This window comes from Gouania willdenowi, chromosome 12, assembly GCF_900634775.1.
Source record: "Gouania willdenowi chromosome 12, fGouWil2.1, whole genome shotgun sequence".
Lineage (NCBI taxonomy): Eukaryota > Metazoa > Chordata > Actinopteri > Blenniiformes > Gobiesocidae > Gouania > Gouania willdenowi.
In genome coordinates, this window is record NC_041055.1 from 2,292,070 (window position 1) to 2,310,178 (window position 18,109).

The 18,109-nt window shown below is 39.7% G+C and overlaps 1 protein-coding gene across 2 annotated transcripts; it reads left to right on the forward strand.

Moving 5' to 3' along the window:
- The first annotated feature begins 7,627 nt into the window (after window positions 1–7,627).
- Window positions 7,628–11,693, forward strand: LOC114473335 (zinc finger protein 703-like). Of its 2 annotated transcripts, none has more exons than XM_028462895.1 (2): window positions 7,628–8,063; window positions 10,039–11,693. In XM_028462895.1, exons 1-2 carry the CDS (start codon window positions 7,845–7,847, stop codon window positions 11,257–11,259), a joined length of 1,440 nt encoding a protein of 479 aa, XP_028318696.1. In that variant the 5' UTR covers window positions 7,628–7,844; the 3' UTR covers window positions 11,260–11,693. The 2 variants fall into 2 exon arrangements, with proteins under 2 accessions (XP_028318696.1, XP_028318697.1); XM_028462896.1 differs by having other exon boundaries at window positions 7,628–8,051.
- The last annotated feature ends 6,416 nt before the right edge of the window (window positions 11,694–18,109 follow it).

Genomic DNA, 18,109 nt, shown 5'->3' on the forward strand with positions numbered 1-18,109 from the left:
GAAGAACTAAAAAAATCTAATTTACTTCATTAAACCACAAGATGACTCCAAAATTACAGAAAAATTGCAGAAAAGCATACAAAACAACAAAAATCCAACAAATAACAATAAATTACACAAAATGGCAAAAAGAATCGACAAAATTACTCGAAAAACACACCAAACAACAACAACCATACACACAAATTACTACAAAAACAGACTAAACCCATTGTGTTGTTGGTCTGAGGGTCACATGACTAACATTCATGTCAGCGTTTTGAATAATCACCAATTATATTCCTTTTTTATCATCATTGTTGGTGTAGTTAGTATTTCACACACAAAGTTGTCTTTTCCAATACAATAGAAGTATCTGTGAAACACTGAGAAGCCAACCTGGCAACCCTTGTTACAGCACTTCTTCAGGCACAGATTGCGGATCTCCTGCTGAGGATTTGAAGTGCGTTACTTCAGCTCTGACTGACACAGGCCTGATTGTTCACACTCTCAAAGGTCAACCCTCTGCTGCACAAGCACCACAATGTCCTTTGGAGCCCAAATCATGACACTGAACCCACTGTCTGTGCATCAACGTCTCCTGACAAGGGTGACGGTGACTAAGGCAGAGGGTGACCCCACGGTACACGGGCTGCACTGAGGCTCCTCCTACACTGTATTCAAGCTTTTACTGCACTTCATTTCCCATCAGCCTCTGAAGCATGAAACCATTTTTTCCTGGTTTTTTCCCCTATCCTGGTTTTGTGCGATACCCCCTGCTCTCTGACGGATAATGTTTGGTTAGCTGAAGCTAACGGAGAGATATCAGAATCAGAAAAGTTTTATTTTCTGTTTTAAACTGCTGTGGAACAGGCCCTTATACAGCCTGCAGATAATCAAAGCAAACAAACCTGATCTTGTCCTCATTGATAAGTCCAATGAAGTCATTTCCATTATTGAATTTTCTGTCCCTTTTGACAGTAATGTGAACGGCAAGACTCAGGAAGAACATACCAAGTATGCTGACCTCGCCTACGAAATGTCTCGCTTGCATCCAAAGTACAAAGTTGTCTGACTCCCCATTATTCTCGGTGCCCTTGGTTTGGTTCCTCCTGACCTTCTGTCTTTGGTCAGGAGAGTTCCCGGGTTCTCTACCTGGAATACAGCTCTTCTGACAATCTGGGTCATGCAGAAGGCTGCTGTGTCGGGGAGTCTCATACTCTCAGGAAAGTTCTTGGAGGGTTCGACTGGGCAGTGTTTCCTGGGGGAAGCCCCATTCGCTCTCTGGGCTGTGTGTAGCGAGGGGGAGGGTCCTGAGCTGATGATGAGCCTTCACAGGCCTGATGTGCCATGATAACCCAAACCCTGGCTGCTGTATTTTTGATCCTAATCTGTACATAATAATAATCATAATCATAATACTTTGTAGAACAGGCCCATAAAGTCTTCTCACACACAAAGATGTTTGCCACATACAGCAGAGGTCCCCAACATTCGGTCTGTGGGCCATTTCCTTTTTTTTGGGAAAAAAAAATCCTACTTTTTCTCTAATTTCCAACACTCCTGAAATGTGATACACACACACACACACACACTGGTCCATGTCTTAAACGTCCTAATTTCCACACAATAAACCCAACCTGGCAACGCAGCTACTACAGTGATCCTTCTCCTGCGTGTTGTTAACGTCCTCACATTCACTTGTGTTTGAGTTTTTTTAAATGTGAGTTTATTTGTGTAAAATGTAAGAAGTTAACGTCTAAACGATGATAACCTGTAGAGTCAGGTATAGTTCCTTAAAGCTGGAACGTGTACAGCTTATGCAGGGCTCTTGTGACCTCTTAATATCACATCACATGTCGGATCTTATTCTTGTCTGCCATCTGAACTCCTGTCATGTGCTCCCTTTGCCAATCTGTCACACTTAATGTGAGCAGAGGGAGAAACTAAAGCCCAGAGCCTCCAGTGTGGAGACAAAGAGGAAAATCACTACGGCGTAGCATTTCAGGGCCGTGAATGGCATCAATGATCTGCTCAGGGATCAACAGTACCAGAGAAAGACCAGAGAACAATGTGTGTGTTGTTCTTTAATCTAGTGTAAATCATCCGTCTCTGTCTGCGTGTCATGTGTCCAGCTCCACTATCATTGCACAAAGCTTCAAGGGTTCAAGCTCTGCGCTGCTGTCCTAATGATTTACCAGCAGCTCTTCTTCTGTGGTTTCACAAGTTTAGTGATACTGGAATAAAGGTTACACTTAGCATCTGCCCACTTAGCATCTGTACAATTAGCATCTGCACGCTTAGCATCTGTACAGTTAGCATCTGCATGTTTGGCATCTGCACATATAGCATCTACACAGTTAGCATCTGCCCACTTAGCATCTGCATGCTTGGCATCTGCACAGTTAGCATCTGCATGTTTGGCATCTGCACACATAGCATCTGCACACATAACATCTGCCCACATAGCATTTTCACATTTAACATTTGTACACTAAGCATCTGCACATATAGCATCTACACAGTTAGCATCTGCCCACTTAGCATCTGCATGCTTGGCATCTGCACAGTTAGCATCTGCCCACTTAGCATCTGTACATTTAGCATCTGCATGCTTGGCGTCTGCACAGTTAGCATCTGCCCACTTAGCATCTGTACATTTAGCATCTGCATAGTTAGCATATGCATGCTTAGCATCTGTACATTTAGCATCTGCACAGTTAGCATCTGCCCACTTAGCATCTGTACAGGTAGCATCTGCTCACTTAGCATCTGCACAGTTAGCATCTATACAGTTAGCATCTGCTCACTTAGCATCTGCACAGTTAGCATCTATACAGTTAGCATCTGCTCACTTAGCATCTGCACAGTTAGCATCTATACAGTTAGCATGTGTATGGCTCACTTAGCATCTGCACAGTTAGCATCTATACAGTTAGCATCTGCTCACTTAGCATCTGCACAGTTAGCATCTATACAGTTAGCATCTGCTCACTTAGCATCTGCACAGTTAGCATCTGCACAGTTAGCATCTGCACAGTTAGCATCTGCACAGTTAGCATCTGTACATAAATAAAGAATTGTATTTTAAAATGATGACACACACACACTAAGTTTTTACTGCTGCTTTATTGTTACAGGTTGTTTTCTTCACAGCTGTTTGTTTTCCCTCAGTGGGCCCTACAGGCTGTTAGTCTGAATATTTGGGCTGACGGTTGAGTTTGTCGCTGTAATACTTCCTGTATTAGCTGGACTCAGTGATTGGTCACAGGTTCAGGTTTCTGTGATGTTCCCGTCACAGATAGATCCTCTGGGTGAAAAGTATATTTGTGGAGTGTCATTAATCCACGTGGGAAAGCAGCGTTACCTCAAATACATCTTCAGGCCTTTTTTTAAAACCTGCATCTTTCACTGAGAAACCCTGACTTTCTCTTTGTGTCTTTATTTTCTCGTCAGCTGAGCTTTGGATCGTGGGAATGTTTTAGATCAACTGGCAGCCCGGGGGCCACATGCGGCCCTCGCTCTGATCTTTTGTGGCCACTAAAACAAAATGAAGTTATATGAAGCCCAACATAACACACAAAATTCTAGAAACACAGAAAATGCACAAAATGTCAACAAAACGATAACAAAGACACACTAAACAACCACTTAAACACACAAAATGCCAACGAAAATACACAACATGACAACAATAACACAAAAATATAACAAAAACTCACGTGACTCGAAAAACACACAAAAAGGCAATAAAAATTTGCTGTTTTTTTTTTTTTGTCTTTTAGTCTTTTTCTGTGAATTTGTATGTTTTTGTTGCCATTTCATTAACATTTTGTGTATTTTTCTGTCATTTTGTATGTTTTTGGATTTATTTTGATCACGTACCTTATGGGCCCCCCGGACCACCACTTGTGAATCATCTCCACATGTACGATCTGAGTCACAGTGAAACCAGCAGCAGTTTTCCTGTCACTATGAAGGTGGAAGTTATATGAAGCTCGACACAACACACAAAACTCCAGAAACACAGAAAATGCACAAAAGTACACAAAATGATAACAAAGACACACTAAATAACCACTTAAACACACAAAATGAACAACAATAACACAAAAAATATAACGAAAACACACACAATGACTCGAAAAACACACAAAAAGGCAACATAATGTGTCATATTGACAAGAAAATACACAAAATGAATTCAAAAAGACAACATTTCTAAGATTCAAGGAAAACCGTCACAAAAGAACGACAAAGACAAAACCCTTTGTTGTTTCCAGTGTTAATGGTTTGTATTTTAAATGTGATTTAATATTGGTCAACATCAGGATCAGTTTTTCCACCGATATTAAAAAACTGATCTGTGCTGTTGTTTAGAGACTTGGGTAAAAAATAAATAAGGCACTTTTTCTATTACTGAGGTTTAATTAGTTTCTTATTTTGCAGATGATTAATTTGACAGTTTCTTTATGGCGCTGACTTTTGTAACGCACAAAAAGTCAAATTTGAACTTTCCATAAGTAAGAACCAATGTTTCCTCCCTCTAAGTGTGGCTGTCCTCACCTGACTTCCTGGACCCGCGGGACCAACTGGGAGCGATAAAAGCCTTTAATGGTTCCATGCTGCGCGTCACAGCCTTCCAACTCTCTAAAGCTCCTGAGGTGCCACGGGCGACGCCCTCAGACGTAGCTCTGTCAAACTGGGCACATAAACAAACTGTGCTTCTGTTTGAAGACGTGGTGTTGGTTTCAGGATCCAAACAGTGAAGAAACACCTCAACGTTAGCAGAAATAACTGAAAACTCTGAAGAAAAGCAATAAAAGTCACATTATTAGAGCAGTTAGTTCTATTTATGACTAAAAAACTAAAGAGAAAAGGCCTTGCAAACAGAGAAAACTACATAAAAAGTATGAAAAATTCAATATTTTCATATATTTAATTTGTCAAACTGAACTTCTGAAATGAAAGTACACCCCCTTCAAAATAAAAGGTGGGGAGGGGGTCAATGTCATATTTTAAAACACTTTGAGGAGTGAGTGAGTCACTTATGAAGGTAGATATGTTGAAAAATGTGTGAACTTGTAGAATGTGAGCTTGTGTAAAAAAAATCCACACGTGAAATAAATTTAATGTCACAAATGATGGGGAAAAAAAAGACTGATATTTACACATAAAGTTACAGCTGCAAACTTATAATCTAACATTTATTCAGGTTTTTTAATTACTTTGGTAAATGATGGTTTACAACCACAACTGGTTATAACTTCTCTAATCTACCGCTGCAGAAACACAAACTACTTTTCTCCTGTGAATCTGAGCTGCTTGAGTTTTGCAACACATTTTGCGAGACGTCTGCAGAAAAACTGATTCATGCTCGTAGAAATGGCCGCTCCCCTCCCCCCATGTGTGTGATTGACCAATCAGAAGCCAGGATTTGGAGACAGAGGGCTGTTAAAAGCTGTTAAAAGTGACATGAATCATTGTGTAAATGAAACCCAACAATATTTGCAGGTGCTCACAGTTTTCCTAGTGTTTATATTACATGATTGCAGTCATTTTTAATGTTACACTGTTGAAAAAAACTCAAATTCTTACAAAAGCCTTTAATTTTTGTCAAATTATTAAGTAATATTTCCCTTAATTAAATAGAAATCGGTCACAAAATCTAGAACATTTAAAATTGAAAATCCTGTTGGGACTGATATGTCACTTATTGCTTGGATATTGTCAGTTTCTTTTGTATTTTATGTATTTTTTGTGTGTTTGTGTTGCCATTTTATGTTTTTTGAGTCATTTTGTGCATTTTCTTTTGTAGTGTTGTACGTTTTTCTTGCCATTTTGTATGTTTTTTGAGTCAATTTAATGTTTATTTTTTGTCACTTTGTGTGTTTTTCTGTCTTTTTTTAAAAAATATATATATATATATATATATATATTGCATAGTATTTCCCTTAATTAAATAGAAATGATCTGACATTTAAAGTGAAGATCCTGTTGGCACTGATATCTATCACATATTGTCCGTTTCTTACATATTTTGTATTTTATGTCTACATAGAAGTGTAAGCTTGAGCCCAATAACTGAAATTTCTCGTTTTTCCACATAAAATCCACGGCCCCTGAACTAAAATGAGTTTGACACCCCTGTTCTAAGCTGTTGTTTCCTTTTCTTCTTCTGTTTGTCCATCTTTCCTTTCCTTCATCTGCTGTTCTTCTTGTTTTCCCCACAGTGAGCCATCCTTGTGGTGTTTCTCCTGCTGACATTGATTTAAATACAATCGCAGTATTTGGGATCTTAGTGAATCTTAACGTTGGAGACCTTTCCACGTCGCTGTGTGCAATATTCTTCAATCCCATTTCTGTGCTGTGGTTCCCAGTATGTGAAGCTTCCGTCTCCCACTCACAGCTTCAGACTGGGCGACCTGGTTTCTCTGGTTTCTACTCCCCTGCGTCTGATCATAGGAGCTAACAGCAATGGATGGATGAGAGGAGCGTGAGGTCAAGGCCTCAGATAACCAGTTACTCTGAGGCTGCAGAGAAAGGCTGAGCTTTTCAAAATAAAGCTCAGCTGCTGCTTTCTGATGCTGGAAGTCTACAGCAGTGGTTTTCAACCTTTTCATCCCACAACCCCCAAAATAAAGGTTCCAGAGAGTGGGGACCCCCACTGTAGCTGAAGGTGGTTGAACACAGACATGAAGATTGAAGAACAGTCATGTGGTCCGTCTATAAGGGGGATTAAAGGGGAGAGATTTTTGGGGTCCATCCATGACCAATAATGGTGGAAAAGGTGGTGAAATGGGATTTTAAAAACCACAGAAATTGGTTAAAAGTTGCAAATTAAAGTGGCTTTTGAAGAAAAAGTGTCAATATTGTCTTAAAAGTGGCAGAAATTGGGGGAGGGGTGTTTGGGGTAATGCAATTTAAAAAGTAGGAACAATTAGTTTAAATATTGGGCATGACAAATCGTGAATGTGGTTAAATTGGCAAAAATAATCATGGAATTTGGTGAAAAGAGGTTAAAAGTGACAATAATAGGTCAATATATGTGACATTAGGTGGAAAAGTGGTGCAAAGGGTTTATAAGTGTCTGGAAAGGTGCAGAAAAGGCATTGAAATTTGATGGAGAAATGGGAGTAATGTAGCAAAAATGTCAAAAAGTGATGAAAATAGGTTAAAATATGGATAGTTTGGTGTAGTTGCAGAAAAATGACAAAAATAGGCAAAAAGGGCTAAATATATTTATATGATCCTAGTTTTTTGAAGGCATCTGGTGACCCCCTCCCAGTTTATTGCGACCCAAAATGGGGTCCTGACCCCAAGGTTGAAGAACCCCTGCCTTATGTTAGTTGCTTTTCATCCCCCTTTAATTCTACATAAAAACCATTACATTAGGATGCACACGTTTGATTCGACAACAACACAAATACACAAAATTAGTTAAAAATGACAAAGATTAAAAAATAATAATAAAACAAAATGAAACAAACGCCAAAAAAACACGAAATGTCAATATTTTTAGTATTTTATCTTCATTAAATCTGTTTGACTCTTTTACGCACGTCTGTCGCTCCGCCTTTACACACGCCCTCCTCATTGCGCATGCGCACACGCAGCGCATCCTGCTCAGTGAGCCGCTGCCATCCGGAGCGGACGCGCGCACGCACACGGACGTGCGCTGTAGGACTGTCCGACCTGAGGACGTGTTTGTGGAGCTCCTGGTGGATTTAAATGTTCCTGGATTTGGAGACGACGACGCGTCAGAGCTGCTCGAGCCAAAGGACGCGTGACTGCGCGCTTTTACGCACGTTTGGATTACATTTGCGCACTTTTTGGAAAAATAAAAACCAGGAGCCCTCTGACCAATGAGAGTTTTCTCTTTTGGATCAGCCACAGATCGAGTCAGTCAGCGGATTGAGTTCAGGGAGACCCCCCAGCCCAGAAGTCCCGGTGCTCCGGCTCCGCTCCGCCGCCTGGAGCCGCTCCGACAGGCGCAGCGGCTTCCGATCCGAGCGCTGAACATGTTGACGGCGCACGGTGCTCACCTCCTGCACCCGGACTATTTACAGCCTGTGAGCATCGAGGTATTTATGGACTTTTACAGCCTTTTAAACGTTTCCCAGAGACACACACACCTGCTCCAACAAACCATAGACCAGATGTAGGCAATTGGCGGCCCGGGGGCCACATGCGGCCCTCGGTCTAATTTTATGCGGCCCTCAAACTAAACATACAAAATGACAGAAAAATACGCAAAACTAAAGCAAGAAGGCGTTAAGAAATGCAAAGAATTACAACATTGCAGGAAAATACAATAAAAGACTAGAGAAAAACACAGTAAATACTCCAAAAACACAAATCTACAACAGTAATACACTCAGAAAAATATACAAAATGACATAAAATAGCAACAAAAAGACAAGAAAAACGACTCCACAAACCCACAGTACAAACAAGCAAAACGACAACAGAAATACGTAGAAATTACTCCAAAAAATGCAAAATGACAACATAAATACACAATATGACTCCAAAAAACATATTTTACTGGAAAATTTCACAAAAGGACAACAGAAATGCACAAAATGCCTCATAATGAGCAGGACAACAACAAACATACACAGAATGACAGAAAAACATGACATGGATGTTGATAACGTGGCACTCTGATCAAACAAACACATTTTTGTGGCCCCGCTGTGATAAAAGTTTCCCACCGCTGTCACAGACCCTCAGAAAACTCACTATGGCTTCATTTTCACACATTTATGGAAAATACACCTCAATGCGCTTTTCAGTCCATGAACATTTCAACTTTTATTTTCTATTCAGAAGTTTTATATACATTGAGATAATTAAAAAAAAATAGTTAGCTTCTAAAATCTAACAAACTATCATTTTTTTGCCCTTTACAGTTTCCCAGAGAACAAAAACTCTAGCCTTTCTAATTTTATCATTTTTTAAATTAATTTATCAATGTTTTAAAGTATTTTTGGCTCGTGTTGTTTTGACATGTTTATTATTAATAGTAAATAGTCTGTGGTTCCTCACTGTTTAATTAGAGTTTCCACTGCACTCCCTTCATTCACCACTAGGGGGAGGACATGTGCAGTGGACAGTGGGTAAAGACACCTTTAACTTTTTGAAAGATTCTGATTTTGTTCTGGAATTCTTAAAAAAAAAAAAGTAACTACATACATTTATAAAATATGTTTAATGAAAATAAAGTGTAATCAACTTCCAGCTACAATGCATTGAGGAGTGACGTAGTTTAACAAGGTCTGATGATGCGTTCACTGACACCTAGTGAACGGGCGTTTACGTGTTAGCGCAATTAAATGTTTTTTTTTTGTTAAAATGCATGATTAAAACAATAGATTTGGACATTGTTTGGGATTAGTACGATAATCGCCCTGTGAAATATTGTGATATATACACAAAACAGCCTCAGTTGTTCACAGAAAGCGTCGGCTGTGGGGAGGGCGATATGGTCCAAAACTCTCGATATTTTTTCTCAAAATGATGATAAATGATGTAAATCATCATTTTATTTCAAAGAAAGTCTGACCAGAAAGAGAATTCAGAGTTATATTTGCTAAAAATGCCACACAGGCTAGTTTATTAGCAAACAGTTGTACATTATGTGCCACTTTTGGCTTTTTCTCCTCTAAGGGACAGCACGTGTGAGTGAGTTCTGTAGTGTGGTTTGTTTAGGGAAAGGTCTGGGTTAGGACGCACTCAAAAGCTCAGTTTGATGGATTTCTAACGCTGTTCTGAGAAGTAGTGAAAGTTGCAACTCGTAAAACAAATATTTCAAAATAAAATAAGCTATAAAAATGATAGAAATATAAATATTGTAATTAAATATAAATAATCGCTAAAATAGAAAACTCGATATATCTTGATTTTTGATCTATTGCTCAGCCATAGTCGGCCGACATCCTGGCGATAAATATCAGTATTTTGATGCTAACTCGTACTAAATAATGCTGATGATGCTAACGATGCTAACGATGCTACCTGTGTGAGCGGATGCTGAGCGTTTGTTTGTCGTTGCAGCTGGATGCTAAGAAGAGTCCTCTGGCTCTGTTGGCTCAGACCTGCTCTCAGATCGGTAAATCAGAGCCTCCGTCCTCCAAGGTGACCCCCTCAGAGAAGGACCCCAGCGGCCGCTCGTCCGGCCTCAAGTCGTCCACGGACGACAAGTCCAACTTCAAACCGTACGGCAAAGGTGTTGGAGACGGCCGCAGAGAACCACTGGTCACCAGTACCTCCAGCAGCACTAAGGATGCGTTCAGGTTCCCCAGCGCTAACGTCGCTAATGGGACGTCTAACGGTGAGCAGCAGCGGGCCTACACGCCACGGGCCGCCTCCCCCTGGGCGGGCAGCATAACCCCGCCCAGTGCTCACTCTCCCAGTGAGGACTCCTCCCACCAACAGGACAGTCCCAGCAGCACCAGCAGCAACCATCCCAGTAGAGACTGTGACGGGGAGAAACACCGCTCGGAGAGCCCCCGTCACTCTGACTCCGCCTACATCCGAGCCAGTGCTAACGGCAGTAACGGCAGCGTGGATCAGGACGTGGGTAAACCTGGACGGGTGACGCCCATTTCTCCTTATAGGACCAATCAGCCGCTCTTCCCTCTGCCCTCCCCCAGCATGGCCTATCATGGGTCTATGGTGGGGGGTTACACAGGTTACCCATCCCAGTTTGTTACCGGACTGGACCCGACTAAGACTGGCCTGAAGCACCCCAGCCCCCCACCCTCCTTCCTGCAGGGCGTGTGCAGGGATCCGTACTGTCTGAGCTACCCTGGCGTGTCCCCGCCATGTGTCCACGACCCCTCCCTCAAAACCAGCTTCCCCCTGGTCTACCCCCACCACCTGTCCCACCCTCTCTACTCCTACGGCTTCCTGCTCCCCACGGACCCCCTCCCTCACGCCTGTAACTGGGTCTCTGCTGGAGGTCCCTGCGACAAACGATTCCCCACGCCAGACGAGCTCCTGGTTCACCTCCGCGCCCACACGGCACCCCCTGGGCCCCCCCCAGGGATGGACGGGAAGCTTCTGTCTGGACACATACACCTCCCTCACCAGAGCGGCCTGGGATCCCTGTCCCTCAGGGCTCCGCCCACCCTGAGCCTGGCCCGCTATCACCCCTACAGTAAGCTGCCCCCGCCGTGCGGACCCTCACCGCTGACCCTGAACCCCCCGTACTACCCCCACTACGCTCTGTACGCTCAGAGACTGGGAGCAGCGTCCGCTCTTGGATACCAGTAACACATGGTCACACCTCCACTGGTTTGATATTGGAGTGTTGGGATTAATCTACCATCACTGATCTGTTCATATGAAGCTACGGCTAATTAGCTTCGTTAGCTCACTTTGATTCTATGGAGACGTTAACGGTTCAGAACTGAACACGTAACCAGGCTCCAGCACCGAGTTGTCCAGATTTAATTTTTTGGATCAAATCAAAGTTGAAATATCAATAGAGGGCGAAAAATCGCAGTTTGGCTTTTGCTACGAAAACTAACGTCTGTCACAACATTTTCTACGTCAGGATCGACAGCTTTGTTTGTTTGTTTTTCTGGACATGCTAATGCTAACTAGCAGTAGCTTCATATGAAGACAGATATTTACTCACTGTCAGAAAATGTTGCCTGTTGTTTGGGGGTTTAAGCTAAAATTTTATTAAAATATATTTTCAAAAATTTCCTTGGAGGTCGGTGCGTTTTGTCTTAATTAAGCATCAAAATTATTATTTTATTGTGTAAGGAGTCCAGATTTAGCTTTACTCGCTGCAGCTTAAAAACTCATTCTCCCTTCACAAACGCACAAAATGGCAACAACAAACAAAATCTCCAAAAACACACAGAATTACTCAAAAAACACACAAAATGGCAACAAAAACACACAAAATGGCAACAAAAACACACAAATGCCCATTAAAATACAAAAACACATAAAACTACTCTTAAAAACATACACACACAAAACACAAATAATACCAAAAATTCATGACTCCAAAAAAGAAAAGAAAATGCCAAAAAAAAAAAACACTAAAATACACCAAAAAAATCTGAATCTTCACATGCATAAACATTTTTGCACACTTGTAAAGATCATTTGCACTATTGCCTAAAACTTAACGCAAGTGCATAAAAAAACTTGTAAGCGAGTATTTAAAATCATGAATTAAAACGGCTCATGTCCCTCTGGGGCCTCCGTAGCTTTGGGTTTGTTCACTGATTATTAACCCTTTCATTGACTAGCCACAGCCATTATTCTGCAGTATTATCTGTGGCCACTAGAGGGCAAAGTTTTTACTCATTTTTGCACCAACCAGAAAAAACGTCCAACTGATTTTGTTTGTGAACATCCTCGATGGCATCATTTTTAACGTGGCTCGCAGTGTGACGTCTGATTTTACCAAAATGTTTTATCTATGTTTAGGATGAGATTCATTTTGTTTCTGTCGTTCTTTCTTGGATTTGATGTTGGTTTTTGAAGAATTTTCATATTTATTCCATGGTGTTTCTCATTGATTTCATTGCCAAAGATCAGAAGATGTGAAACGTGTCCCAATGTTTGTGTGCGAGAAGTGAGAGTTAGGACAGCATGTGTGAGTGAGACTCTCTTCTGCCGCCCAGTCTTTAGGTTATTGGGAATCGGGTCGTGTTTCCCATTTTGAATTTGTTGTCCCTTTTCCCGCAGTCGGACGTCTTCTGTTTCTCGGCTCTTTTCCAGCTCGTTGTTAGTTTTCTGTTTCTCTGCACATCGATGAAACTGACACGTGCTGTATTTTGTAAATCAATGACAGGAGGGCTCTTATTTTGGTAAATAAATCACACTGAACATGTTTACACAGTATGTGAGCTTTACTTTGTTGGATTTGACGAGAACTTTATTTTTGTTTTATTTTTACATTTCTGTACATTTTACCGTGCTCATCACGTCCCACAGTGTTTTTTGATTTTAACAATGATTTGAAAATGTTTTGGAAAACTCTGGAGATTTATGATCTGTTTCACCATCTTTCTAAGTTTCGAACTTTTTGATTATTTAATTAAAACATTACATTAATTTCTATTGAGGATTTGGTAAGATTTCCCTTCAAAGCCAACCTGCTCACATCAAAGGACACAGGTGTTGCCATGGCAATGTCTGATTTTAACGATTAGGGCAGGGATGGGCAATGTTTGAAAATGTCATTGTATCTAATCTGAGAGTCACATGATCAACATTCATGTCAGCATTAGAATAACAACCAATTTGAGCATTAACACGGGAAACTGCAAAGAGTTTACAGTAAATGTTTTTGTTTTCATTTTGTGTATTTTTTATAGTATTGATCGTTTTGTGTGTTTGAAGTCATTTTGTGTATTTTTGTTTTGTTTTGTAACATTTTCTGTTATTTTTGTGTCATTTTGTAGTAATTTTGTGTGTTTCTGTTATTTTGATTATATTTGTTGTCATTTTGTGTTTTTTTTTTTCTTTCATTGAACCGTGTGTATATTGCTTGAAATGCAATATTGTTCAACAAATGACTGTGTTGCCATGGCGTCCTTTGATGTGAGCAGTGGCGTTGAAGTGAAATCTTCAAAAAAATTCTCTATAGAATTTTTTTTTTTTGGGGGGGGGATAAATTGTATCTAATCCAAAAGTTTAAAACTTAGAAATACACCTAAACAGATCTTAAATCTGTTTTGATTGAGAAACACTGCTCTACAGGACACCATATCCCACAATGCATTGTACCAAACTTTTCCCACAAATTACAGTGGAGATGAAAACAAACTTTCAACCTTTAAAATCTTTTTTTTCTTTTTTTTTTTGAGCAAATGATCTTTGATCTATTGTTAATAAATGATCGTCTCCAGCAGCTTTAAGTTCTATAATAAAATAATAAGTGTATTATTGTAATAAATACATAGAATAAAAAACTCCATTTTGATAATGAAGCGTGAGTTCAGAGGAGGTGCTGACAGATGAAAACATTGGGAGGTGCTCGTGATGTCCTTCCACCTCTGGATCCAGATGTTTGTCCTCAGATCTAAAAACAGCTGCTGAAGGCCGTGGACGAGCCTGATTCTGCTCTGATGTGTTTCCACGTTCCCTCCCAGCAGCCTGTGGGTGGATGTAAGTGATGGCTTTACACGTGGGGGCTTTATTTTTGGAGCAGTGGAAAAGGCCTCACACTGGGATGATGGATGAAGTGATAAAATTGGACGGAAGACAAAAATTACAGTCTGGTTCTGGGAAGCAGTGAGTGAAAGGAAGGAGTTTCCAGGCTTGTCGTTTTGATCTGTGAGTGAGTGCACAAAATAATACAAAATCAGTTCAGTAGTACACACTCGTTTTGTTGAATCTACGACTAAACAAGACCAAAAATTGATGAAAAAATAACAGTTTTTATTAAAGGGATCCTCCACTGTTTTTACAAATGTGTCCCAAATCCTTTAAAATGTACTTATAGTAGATATTTACCTAACAAAACACATTATACATAATATTCATTTAACTGCCTTTTAGAAATAGACTATTTTATAGGTTTAGAGCCTGTGTTCCTCCATCTTGAAATCACATGATTGATGATGTCACACGGCCCCTCTGCCTGTAAACATCCCATTGTTTTCTATTGGAGTGAAACATTCAGCCTGATTTTTGATGGCAAACTAGTAAAAACAGTGGAGAACGCCTTTTATTTTTACTGTCAGAGGTGGGAGTAGATAGATCTCCCCTTCAAAATAAAAGCCAGATGTTATCTGACCCAGTACTTTATACAGGACTGCTGGGAACTGGTGGATGTGACAAAGTCCTCATGTAGACATCATGGAAGGATAAAGAGTCAATGTATGCACATTTGGACAGCAGCAGGGGGCGGAGCCTGCATAGAAATCCGCCCACAGGATTCTTCAGTAGAGCCAGAGAGGAGGAAATGTTGTTCTTGAAGCTGTCAGGATGATTAATGGCTCACAGAGACTTCTCCACATGTTGTTTAGTCTAACCACACAAACCTTAATGTGGTTCACTGCATCAAATATTCCCTTCACTGTACTTCACAGCTTCATTTTCTAAGGAAAACACAGGCTTTTACTGCACTACATTTCCCATGAGCCTCTGAAGCAACCTGTGGCACCCGGGCCATGTGTGGCCCTCAAAAGAACTCCAAAACACACAAAATCATAGAAGAATGCACAAAAATGTTTCCAAATGTAAAAAAAAAAAAAAATTTGTGTTAAAAATAAATCCAAAAAAACACAAAACAAAAGAAAAATATAGAAAATAGACTTTATAAAAGAAGTCTAACAGAATAACAGAAAAATACACAAGATGACGCTGGACATAAAAAGGAAAAAAATACACAAAATGACTGAAAAATACATAAAATGACTGAAAAATACACAAAAATACATCAAAAATACATAAAATGACTGGAAACTAGACAAAAGAACAAAAAAAATTCACAAAATGAGTCCAAAACAAGGCAAAATTACACTATAAAAAAATGCAAAATAAATAAATACACAAAATTACTGAAAAATACACAAAAGGACAACAGAAACACACAAAACAAAACAAAAAAGTCACACAAAAAATACACAAAATTAGTCCATACGTACAAAGAACCAAAATTGACAAAAATACACAAAAAAATATATACAAAAAAAAAAAAATACTCAAAATTAGTCCAGACGTACAAATTGACAAAAAGATTGACAGATTACAGCACAAATATAAATAAGATAAAACAAAAATGTTACATTTCCTCCCAAACATATAAATAGGAGCTGAAATTTAAGTTCCCACGTTGAACCATCGACTTGTTTACGTCAACTTTCTCAGCAGGATTTTCTTCACCTTCACAGATTATCACGTCTCCACAAATGTGACGATGTGTGAACACACGACCACAAACATGACAACTATATGGTTTCTCTCCTGTGTGGGTTCTCACGTCAACCTTTGGATACTTCCTCCTCCTCCTTCGAAACCACGCGTGTCAAACTCATTTTAGTTCAAAGAACAATTTCAACTTTAATTTAAAAATTTTGACCAATTTTTATTTAATTTCAGAAGATTTTATGGAATAATTTTAGAGAAATTGCAGGATTTTGGAGAAATTTAGAGTTCTTTCAACAATAATGTACAACTGAATTATTTGGTCATTTACACAATGATTCATGGTTTTCTCCTGCGGGCCGAATCTGAGGCTCTGAAGGGCCTGATTTGGCCCCCGTACCTTTCAGTTTGACACATGTTCTGAACCGTTTCACACAGACGTCACAGCTGAAAGGTTTTTCTCCTGAAAACTCGGATCACACAATAACAAGAAAAGTTGACTTCTTGGGTCAGAGGTCCCCAACCACCGGGTTGCGGACTGGTAACGATCCGTGGACCGTTTGGTTCCGGGCCACAAAGAAACAATAAAAGTTTTAGGAAACTTAATGAATTTTTACTTTCATAAGTGCTCTAGATATTTTATTTTCAAAAAGTAATACTGTTTATTTTGAAATTAAATGATAACTGTTTCAAGTGGGCAACTTGGTGGCTCTGGGGGCCACAAGTGGCCCTCGGTCTAATTTTGTGTGACCCTCAAAGTAAACGCTCAAAATGACAAAGAAATACAGAAAAAAGCAAAAATGCACAAAATGACTCCAAAACACACATCAGATTAAAGAAAAATACACAAAAAGAATACGAAAACAAACAAAACGACAATAAAAATGCACAAAATTAGAGAAAATCTACAGTATTATACCAAAATACAAAATCGCAGAAAATTATACAAAACAAAGATGATATGATATGATATGATATGATAAACGTTCCAAGTGTTAGATATGGGCAACTGGCGGTTCAGGGGCCACAAGCAGCCCTCGATCTAAAGTTGCGTGGCCTCTAAAGTAAATGCACAAAATGACAGAAAAATACAGAAAAAACAGCAAAAATACACCAAATGACGCCCAAATTATAGAAAAATACGCAAAATGACTCCAAAAACCAAAAAAACAACTACAAAAATGCACAAAATCAGAGAAAATCAACATAATTACAACAAAATACAAAATCACAGAAAATTAAACAAAGCAATGATAATATAAATTAATATGATATGATGTGAATTAATGATACATTTGCTGGTTAGGGTCTAGTGTCAACTGGCGGCTCGGGGGCCACAAGCGGCCCTCAGTCTAATTTTGTGCGGCCGCCAAAGTAAACGCACAAAATGGAGAAAAATGATTAACAAAAACTAGGTTAAAATATGACAAATAAAACAAAATGTGGCCCTTACTGTGATAAAAGTGTGGATGTACGTGAGACAAAAACATGAATGGATGTTGTGTATTTATGCTTTTTTATAATAATATACATTGTCGTCACGTTGTTACATTTGTGTGTGAAGTCAGACTTGAACCCGCTGCACTTTTTCTCCTTCCAGAACACAAACTGGTCAGTGTGAGCGTTCCCAGCCTGTCAGGCAGCTGTCGCCCAGTGATTTATGAGCTCCAGACTCCAACCTGTCTTCACTGTCGGGTCAGTATTGTTACAACTGACAGCTAATGAGGCCAGACGGACTTTCAAGCCCGGCACTTAACACGACTTCAATCTTCTGCCGTCACACACTCACATTTTTGGCCCTGGCTCTCACACGCAGACGCCTCCTTTCGCTGCTCAATATATCACACGCTCTCAAACAGCAGCTCATTCTCAGCCGCTTTCTTCATATGAGATAAGAGCCAGTTATAAACCTTAACAACAAATGTCCGTTATGACAAAAATGTCCATTACAGGACTAATATAATTACAAATAAAAAATTCATAGGACAAAAACATGCTTTACCACAAAAAAAGTCTGTTGCAATAGAACCTTCCATTACGACAGAAGTGTCCCATAGCTACGTCCAAAAACATCTGTTGCGTCAAAAAAAAAAAACGTCTGTTACGTCAAAAACCGTTTAGGTCAAAAATATCTGTTATGTCAAAAATGTCCGTTCTGTCAAAAATGTCCGTTCTGTCAAAAACGTCTGTTACGTCAACAAACGTTTAAGTCAAAAATGTCTGTTACGTCAAATACGTATGCTACATCAAAAAAAGTCTGCTACACCAAAAATGTCCGCTATGA